Here is a 10,233-nt window from a genome sequence, read left to right as displayed (position 1 = left end):
TCTAAAAACCTGTTTTTGCTTTGTGATTATGGGGTATTGTGTGTACAGTGAGGGGGAAAAGTATTTGATCCCCTGCTGATTTTGTACGTTTGTCCACAGACAAAGAAATGATCAGTCTATAATTTTAATGGTAGGTTTATTTGAACAGTGAGAGACAGAATAACAACAACAAAATCCAGAAAAATGTGAAAAATTTTATTAAATGATTTGCATTTTAATGAGGGAAATAAGTATTTGACCCCTCTGCAAAACATGACTTAGTACTTGGTGGCAAAACCCTTGTTGGCAATCACAGAGGTCAGACGTTTCTTGTAGTTGGCCACCAGGTTTGCACACATCTCAGGAGGGATTTCGTCCCACTCCTCTTTGCAGATCTTCTCCAAGTCATGAAGGTTAAAGCTGACATTTGGCAACTCGAACCTTCAGCTCCCTCCACAGATTTTCTATGGGATTAAGGTCTGGAGACTGGCTAGGCCACTCCAGGAAATCACACATTTTGTAGGGCCCCCCTTACAGTTGTTTATTAACCATTATTTTACCATGTATATTAACAGAAAAACAGTGCAGTACTTTCTCTTGTACACTTAGGACCTGGGGAAGAGTTGCAGGGTAGAGGAAAATAATGTGCCTATATTTGAAAGCTAGAAAAAATGAGACGCTCATGACATGTTTGGAGACCCATGCTTTACACATTTGGGGATAGATTGATAGCACAAACATGTGGGACTGTTATGTAAATATAAGTGGAATGCAACAATGTGACTGTATCAGTTTTAAAAACGTCTACTCTCTTTGACTGTATTGTGTATCATGAATCTGCCCCACTCCAATATCTCAGAAATTCTTGATGTTCCTCACATGGATGTATTAAAATGAGATGTTTTTAAAACCATACAAGAAGCCTTTTTGGAAAAATGTTGTGCTGTCATAATAATAATAATAACTTGTATTTAAGTGCTTTTCATACACTATGCTCAAATCGCAATGTTACCTTATTTGGAGGTGAACTTCCTATCTTGAAGCATCTCCAGTTCCAATTCCCATTCATTTATTGAGAAATGTTATGCTCTGTTTATATTTCAGGATTAATTATATTCTTGGTCCTGTCACCTCCTGTTATTGTGATCAGCGTGATCATCGGCTGTTACTGCAGATCTCGTCCAAAGGAAGGTGAGGAGGCTTCATCCATGGTGTTGTAGTCGCCCCAAATGACCTAGATGACATCCTGTTGGGACGTCTATCCTGCCAATGAAGAACACTGAATGAGGCATTATCTTAATATTGAGCCAGTAGGATTATTGACAGGTTATCTCTTTCGGGACTGCTGCTATACCTCTCAAAAGGGAAAGAAAATCAGCTTTTAGACCATGTAGCTTATTAGTTTCATTGCAGACAAATTAAAATGATGTAGTTCTGTGAAGCACTCAATGTTATGCACTTTCCTGCATTCTCTTTTAATTGCAATACTCTAATAACCCCCTAAACTTGTTTACCAGTGATGCAGGAGACGATGATTTGTTTTGTGTGAAAATGTGTTCTTGCTGCTAACATTTGTACTGCACTGCATCACAATGCTGGGACATATAGCTAGTGTTGTAGTATTAATGTAGTAACAAGTATTTTCAATCTATTTATTGCTGACAGATGTATAAAATGAGGAAGGTATGGTATTTCTAGGCATTTTTGCTAACGGTAAGTAATTGTTACACTGTACATTACCATTTCTCTCTTACATATTTCTGGGAAAAAACAAGTTAATATGACAGTTAGCTACAGTAGATGTTAGCGATGCCAAGCAGTAACAGAAAGCACTCAATGTTCATCAGTTCACCTTGGGCTTGGAAGTGATGAAATGAACCAGCAATTGGCAAATTACTTGTCTGAAATCCTAATGCTATTGAGTAAGGTACTCAACCTGTGGGACCAGTGTCTATGGCAAGACTTGAAAATGTCTGTCTAGCCATGATCAACAACCAACTTGACAGAGCTTAAAGAATAATGTGCAAATATTGTACAATCCAGCTGTGCAAAGATCTTAAGAGACTTACCCAGAAAGACTAACAGCTGAAATCGCTGCCAGAGGTGAAGCTAACATATATTTATGTAAATTTGATATTTCTGTATTTATTTATTCTAAAAACAGGTTTTAAATTTGTCACTGTGGGGTATTGTGTGTAGATGGGTGAGAGAAAAAAATCAGGCTGTCATAATAATGTGGAATAAGTCGACGGCTATGAATACTTTAGGCACTATCGATTTTAGAGATGCAGTAACAGAAAGTGCTAAAGGTTAATCGTTCATCTTGGGCTTGGAAGTGATGAAATGAGCTGGCAATTGGAGAATAACTGGTCTGAAATCCTAATGATATTGTGGCATGAGAAAGGTACTGTGGGACCAGTGTCAAAATTAGCAAGGATAAAAATGTTAAAAGCATTTTATTATTGGTAAGGAAATACATTTCTTGTTGGTTGATATCACATTTCATGGAGACTTACCAAACATCTGTTATTCTAATTCCTCTTATATTAACTGACAAACTGAATTTGATACACGCTAGTATTAGCTAGTATTACACGCTAGCTGCAAATAAGCTCTATTTCTTTCTTAGGTCTGTTGCTTTGCATTTGTATGCATTAACTGCTAACCATGTGTATGTGACCAATAACATTTGATTTGATTTAATTTTGTTAAGATTATTGTTATTGTGCAATAATGTGTTGTGCTATGATCACACAGGTGTCAAATGTCACTGTTATTGTATATGACCCATATCCATGCACTCCTCATGTCAAATCAGTCCTGTGATATGGTGATGCAATAAAAAAAACATATTTAGTTCTATAGTATTACATTTTTTAAGCTACATGGAATTTCATGTTTGTAAAAGATTTTCGTTTTCAATGTTTAGATTTGTGGTGTAAAGTACTTTAGGCCAGGCACCACAGGTTAATAGGGATTTTTTTATTTTTTAGTCTCATCAGACTGAAACTTTACCAGTTGAAAGTATACATAAATACAAGATATTATTGGATTACAAGTTTTACTTATTTTAAAATAAACATATGCAAATGAGGCAATAAGAATTTGACCCCTCTGCAAAACATGACTTAGTACTTGGTGGCAAAACCCTTTTTGACAATCACAGAGGTCAGACATTTCTTGTAGTTGGCCACCAGGTTTGCACACATCTCAGGAGGGATTTTGTCCCACTCCTCTTTGCAGATCTTCTCCAAGTCATTAAGGTTTCGAGGCTGACGTTTGGCAACTCGAACCTTCAGCTCCCTCCACAGATTTTCTATGGGATTAAGGTCTGGAGACTTGCTAGGCCACTCCAGGACTTAATGTGCTTCTTCTTGAGCCACTCCTTTGTTGCATTGGCCGTGTGTTTTGGGTAATTGTCATGCTGGAATACCCATCCACGATTCATTTTCAATGCCCTGGCTGAGGGAAGGAGGTTCTCACCCAAGATTTGACGGTACATGGCCCCGTCCATCGTCCCTTTGACGCGGTGAAGTTGTCCTGTCCCCTTAGCAGAAAAACACCCCAAAGCATAATGTTTCCACCTCCATGTTTGACGGTGGGGATGGTGTTCTTGGGGTCATAGGCAGCATTCCTCCTCTTCCAAACACGGCGAGTTGAGTTGATGCCAAAGAGTTCCATTTTGGTCTCATCTGACCACAACACTTTCACCCAGTTGTCCTCTGAATCATTCAGATGTTCATTGGCAAACTTCAGACGGGCATGTATATGTGCTTTCTTGAGCAGGGGGACCTTGCGGGTGCTGCAGGATTTCAGTCCTTCACGGCCTAGTGTGTTACCAATTGTTTTCTTGGTGACTATGGTCCCAGCTGCCTTGATCATTGACAAGATCCTCCCATGTAGTTCTGGGCTGATTCCTCACCGTTCTCATGATCATTGCAACTCCACGAGGTGAGATCTTGCATGGAGTCCCAGGCTGAGGGAGATTGACAGTTCTTTTGTGTTCCTTCCATTTGCGAATAATCGCACCAACTGTTGTCACCTTCTCACCAAGCTGCTTGGCGATGGTCTTGTAGCCCATTCCAGCCTTGTGTAGGTCTACAATCTTGTCCATGACATCCTTGGAGAGCTCTTTGATCTTGGCCATTGTGGAGAGTTTGGAATCTGATTTATTGCTTCTGTGGACAGTTGTCTTTTATACAGGTAACAAGCTGAGATTAGGAGCACTCCCTTTAAGAGTGTGCTCCTAATCTCAGCTCGTTACCTGTATAAAAGACACCTGGGAGCCAGAAATCTTTCTGATTGAGAGGTGGTCAAATACTTATTTCCCTCATTAAAATGCAAATCAATTTATAACATTTTTGACATGCGTTTTTCAGGATTTTTTGTTGTTGTTATTCTGTCTCACTGTTCAAATAAACCTACCATTAAAAATATAGACTGATCATTTCTTTGTAGTGGAACCTGTGTGTGGAATAATGTGAATGTACGTACTTTGAAGACTGAGAAAAATGAATTGACGCACCAGGAACATGTAATTTTGAGAAAATGGCCGATAAAGATAGGCTAATGGAATTAAAATGTACTTTCCATAAATATAATAATGTCACATTAATTAAACTCTTATTCACTTCTAAACTGACAAATAAACAAAATATACCTTTTACAAATATATTAGCACATTTAATACATATGTTTCAAGCAATAGAGCATATCCTTTGAATACTGGTGTGTTGGGCAAATATGCAGTTTTGGGCAAATTCTCATATCACTTTGCTCAATTTCTCACATACAAGGCTTTTGTATGGCTGTTGAAATGTGCAGAACATTTATCAGCTATGCCTGCCCCATATCTAAGGCCCTCTTTGAGTTGTTGCTGGTGCCGCTTTACTTTCTTGACTGTGTCATGGAACCTGCGCCTATGCTTGGCACACTCCCATTGAAGCAGCATCAGCTCTCACAACTCCTCTCTGATTGCTTCTAGTGTCACCAAAGTGCTGTCAAGCCACAATTTGTTCATCACATTTGATATAGCAGTGGCTCCCTCATTGAACGTGGCTACTGCAATACTGGCTGCTCCGTCAATGTGACTTTTGCTCACAAAGACAATTTTAGGGCATCGCGACCATATTACAGAGTTCAGACATTCATTTGAATTCTGGGTTCCTCCGTGCTACATTCTTTTGAGGACGTTATCATTTGACATCCTATGATATACAGGTACCATTTTCTGTGCAGCCTCTCTATTAAGAAATGTATGCCCTCCAAGGTTTTTGTGACAGGATGGATCTTCTCCATTTTCTATGGCTCGCTGGTACCAGCACCAATGCACACACCTATCCCTTTGGTTGGAAGTGAATCCTCTCTTGTGCCAAGTGCCATCGAAGGATACATGAATGTCTATGATGGCATCCTCATCCTCCTTCAGCAACTCTGCTATGTCTGGGTCTATATCTGCGTATGCTCTTCTAATTATCTTTGCAGCACTCTCCATTGACTGTAGCCCTCTGAATCTCTGAAACTAAAGTGGGAGTGAAATTACTTATGTCTGTCGACATTACAGTCATAACTGCAAGACTAAATATCAACATGTTACCCTATGTAAATATTAGCGTATCAGCATGTATTTACTTTATGTAAAGCTAATTTCTCACTAATCACATTAGGCTACAGCCCTATGACACTGTAGGCCTATATTACAGTCTCATTGTATAGTTATGTTATCCTATCACTCTGTTTTATTAACTTTGAATACATTTGCTGGAGCAAGGAAATAAATATTATTTATACACAGCAAGTCACCTGACAATATTGAGCAACTCCCTTTTTATTTACCTGTCATTCTGTTATGTCTGATATGAGCTGAGAAGCAAGAAAGGAATCCCTAGGTCTTTACTTATTTTCTTTAGAGCTGCATAACTAATTCCAAGTTCATGGGCTAGAAGAACCATCCTCACATTTATATCAAATGCCACATCTCCCCTGGAGCACTCCTGGAGCCTGGAGGAAGTGTAAACACTCCTAAATGCATCATAATCAACTTCACAGTCTGCACATTCTATCATTACATAATTACAGAATCACTGGTTGGTGGGGTCTATGGTTATTTTCAGTCCAGTGTTTAGACACTTAGCGCATGTACAAGTTAGTTTATTGGTGACATAAAAATAAAAGCCACTGGCTTTTTTATTGGCTGGCTGCTGTCTGGTTGATCTCGGTACAACTACTAGTCGAATAAGACATGGGCGAGATGACGAATTTTGGCAAAGAGATTTATTTATAGACTAATACACTTGAAACAAATAGCCAAACTGAAAACTGCAGACATTACTAGTGCCTCCCCCCACGATCAAACCGAAATAAAAAATCTAATGAAACGCCGCCTAACGTGATCGGAAATCTCAACTAGCAAGCAAGTCACAGCAATGAAGAATTGAGTGCGAGCGCGTTCACGCGAAGGGGGGGGGTCTGGCAGGGGGGAGCTTTTCGGCACAACACCTGTTACATCCTTTTCCTGATCGGCTGATCAGGCTATTTTTGTCTTTCATTCACTACTGTTCTCGCATTGGCTAACTGATATCGCCTATTTGTATACACATACTGTAGGTATATTCTTCGAGATTTTCTCATTTTGTCTCTCTTTACGTGGATTCTTCGCGGGAGATATTTTCAAACAAGGAAGTGCAGCGGGGCACGTGAGGCATTTCAACCAATCAGGTTGCCGGAAAGGGCCTTTAAATGCCAGTAACCAATCGGATGTCAGGAAATTACTCATCTTTCAGCACGAAGCACTACGTCTACAAATGATATAGCCATGTATAGACTAGCTAACGATAAGCTTTGAACGATATATGATTCAACATGGAGAGTTTTAAAAATAGCGATTGAAGTTCGTCATGAAAACATGCTATCAAGAACGACATTTATGGTAGGTGTAGTTGACGGAGTTGGGATAAAATGATACAAATAAAGTATTTATATATATTATTGCCTATTTATTTGTACATGTTATGAAAGTATGGAAGTTATAGTTGCAAAATATCCCAAAATCTGAAAATTGACAGATGAAAGCAAAATCACAATTTTTGCCTGTGTTGTCGGCCTTGAGTAAAATACTTTAAAGAAAGTATTGTGCTTTTTACTCCATACAGAAAAATAGTTATGTATCTAGTTTGTAAGCCTCTGTAAAATGCTAGGGTAAGTAATTTATCTTAATAACATGAACTATTCTGAGTAACAATCAACGTTTCTAAGAGAAATATCACTTCTGTGGTGACTAAAAAAGTGAGGACTCTTCTTAAGAAAAAGTTAAAGAACATGTATCTAAGAACCATAGCACATGCACATCAGATACAGTAGGTTACAAAATTATTTACGACTTTTCAATGTATACACAGAATTGCTGATCATGTTCACAAACCAAATATTCACCAAAGCCCATTTTCATATTGCTTGGAGGAAAATAATATTTTTTGGTTGTGCATACAAGATTAATAAAATACTGTTTTGGCCCCACAAAATAACAAAAACTTATCAATAATGCCTGAACATTATAGAGTTCATTGAGAGATTTGCTTGGCTCAGATGGAATGCAGTCTTGGTTGGTTTCATCTCTCTTTGCAGAATCCAGCGTGTCCCACCAAACCCTTCCAACACGGGTGAGCCCCATGAAACAGTGCTCAGATCAATTCCATTTCAATACCAGTCAATACAGGACTTTAATTAGGCATGAAATGCCATGCAGTACACATTGGTCATTTTCCAGTTCAACATCAATGTCAACTTCAATTGACTGGGTTGACTGAAATGCAAATGGAATTAACCCCAACATTGCCATGGAGCGACCCTGCAGAATGACCCCTTAACATTAATTATTCCTTCTCCCTTTCCTGAAGTTCCTTGTTGGGGCTTAGATCGCGGGGTCCCTTCACCAGGCCCTGCTCCTTGCGCATCACAGGTGCGTGGATGCTGCAGACAGGCACTCGTTGCTGGAGAACTGATGCCCTAGCCTGGCTGTACTGCTGTTTGACTGCCTGAGTGAAAGGGTGTAGGCTACTGTTTCTGTTTCATTTCTTTGAAAAGCCTAAACATCTTAGTTCTACAGGACCGGCCAGAGGGTTGTCTGCCTCCATCTGCTCTAAAGATGAATTATTCTCCTGGAAAGAAGACATAACTCTTAGGCTCCTTGCACAGCTTCGAAACGTGCCCTATGCTTTCTCTGAATTTCCTCATTAAAGTATACAATGAGCCCAAACTAGCAGAACAGGCTCTCACACACAGACATGTTTTATGGAACCCTGTCTCGACCAGTTTGGCCCCAGAGTGTAAATCAACATTAAATCTTTCTTCTCAAGGGGTGCATCTAGAAGTGGTTCTTGTGGATACTTCTTACTCCTTTGCAATAACATATTCCTTAGGATGACCTATGGTAAAGATGAGGATTATTGAGTAAATAACTAACATTTCAAAGAAAATGAAATACATGCAATACATGAAAACCATCACCATAAAATGTTTGTTTCTTTTATCTGTTAAAAATAATAATAGAGGAACAGCTGGTAGTGTTGTAACTCACATAGCTGATGGTGAATATCAGCAATGCTGCCACAAGCCCCACAATGGAAAGAACTAGGATGGTATCCCTTTCTTCTGATTGGTCTGTGGACTCAAGGCAACCTGCAAAACAAGTATCCACAAATCCTTGAGCATCACTGGAAATGTTTTAAAAGATGAACCCTCTGGGTCCAATTTCAAACACTCACATACATTATACAATAGGTCTACATACCAAAACAAGCACACAATGAGAGTAGAACACACTCACCTGTCACTCTGAGGTGAACCTGCCCTTCCTGGTTCTGCTCTCCTACAGGTGCTGCCAGGAGACACTTGTACCTCCCGTTATCAACAGCCGTTACATTGGGCAGCAAGATATCGAAAGAATCATCAGCCAAAAGTTCCACTTCCCGCTCCAGACCGGCGTACCATAGGGTGGTGCTTTTAGGTGATAGCCTCTTCATCAATAGACCAGACTCCTTATCAGAGGGCTCCTCACCTAGCTGGGAGAAGAGGGTTTGAGGTTACTATATGCCCTTAACAGCTGGTCTGGGACCAGTGCTGTATATTTTTTGCTTATATTGCACTTGTATAGAATTTGGTCAGATGGTACAAAACACAGTTTGTGCTATCACAATAATTGAAAGCTTACCTTGTACCACCTCACTGCCCGGTACTGGACCCCAGGCTTACATATTGCTTTACATTTCAGAATTGAGTCCTCTCCACAAATTGACTTCACTTCCTGGGTAGGCATATTCTGTGTGAGCCCACATTGCACGGAGGCAGCTATAGAAAAACACAAAATAAATTATAATTTCAAGTGAGCCTGCCCAGCTGGAATAATATCAAACTCGTTTAAAAAAAGAAATGACAACATACCTAGAATGCAGACGAGTTGAAAAAACATATTTGTGGAACTACAGCAATGAAGACGATGATCGAGAACAGAAGAGTGGTAGTTTATAAAGCCAAACTAAAGTGAAACCAAAACTCTGGGGATTTCCCATAGCGAGTGCCGTTCCGTTCGTTTGGTGGGTGTGACCATTTGAAATCGCAAAACTCGTAGCACCATACAATCGCCCTCTGGGTCACCGTAATCATGCCGTTCAGTACAGTACGTTGAACACCGTTCTTTCGTACTGAACGGATCCCCGACATTTCGCTAAATTGAAGGTGCAAGGTCACAGTAAGTGTGGGCATATCATTTGGAATAAGGGGCGAGCCTCTCAGTTGCGCGTGTACTCTCTTCCCAGGCTCGACTGCAATTTGTTATCTTGATCATCATGCTGATACGTCGCGGCACTCTCCTGATGTGTTTAGGTAGGCTATGTTTCTCATACATTGTTCAACTTAAGCAAACGTAAAATTACAGTTGTCACTGCAAGACTTTACACCGAGTGTACAAAACATTATGAACACCTGCTCTTTCCATGACAGACTGACCAGGTGAAAGCTATGATTCCTCATTGATGCCACTTGTTAAATCCTCTTCAATCAGTGTAGATGAAGGGGAGGTGACTGGTCAAATACGTTTTTTTTAAGCCTTGAGACAATTGAGTCTTGAATTGTGTATGTGTGCCATTTAGAGGGTGAATGGCCAAGACTAAGTGCCTCTGAACGGCGTATGGTAGTAGGTGCACCGGGTTTTGTCAAGAACGGCAAAGCTACTGAGTTTTTCACGCTCAACAGTTTCCC

General features: G+C 39.9%; 1 protein-coding gene across 2 annotated transcripts; it reads right to left on the bottom strand.

Moving 5' to 3' along the window:
* Positions 1 to 1,128: 1,128 nt before the first annotated feature.
* Positions 1,129 to 9,692, bottom strand: LOC106605366 (CD83 antigen). 2 transcript variants are annotated; one of them, XM_014200899.2, is made up of 6 exons: positions 9,418 to 9,692; positions 9,188 to 9,324; positions 8,804 to 9,038; positions 8,555 to 8,655; positions 8,319 to 8,402; positions 1,129 to 1,237 (listed from the first exon to the last, which is right to left on the bottom strand). In XM_014200899.2, the coding sequence occupies exons 1-6, from the start codon at positions 9,443 to 9,445 to the stop codon at positions 1,214 to 1,216; spliced, it is 609 nt and encodes a 202-aa protein (XP_014056374.1). In that variant the 5' UTR covers positions 9,446 to 9,692; the 3' UTR covers positions 1,129 to 1,213. The 2 variants fall into 2 exon arrangements, with proteins under 2 accessions (XP_014056374.1, XP_014056373.1); XM_014200898.2 differs by lacking the exon at positions 1,129 to 1,237 and having other exon boundaries at positions 5,786 to 8,402.
* Between the last annotated feature and the right edge of the window lie 541 nt (positions 9,693 to 10,233).

Source organism: Salmo salar, chromosome ssa05 (assembly GCF_905237065.1).
Source record: "Salmo salar chromosome ssa05, Ssal_v3.1, whole genome shotgun sequence".
In the NCBI taxonomy this organism is placed as follows: domain Eukaryota; kingdom Metazoa; phylum Chordata; class Actinopteri; order Salmoniformes; family Salmonidae; genus Salmo; species Salmo salar.
Note: the sequence above shows the minus strand (reverse complement) of the source record. Positions and strands in the feature narration are given on the sequence as shown.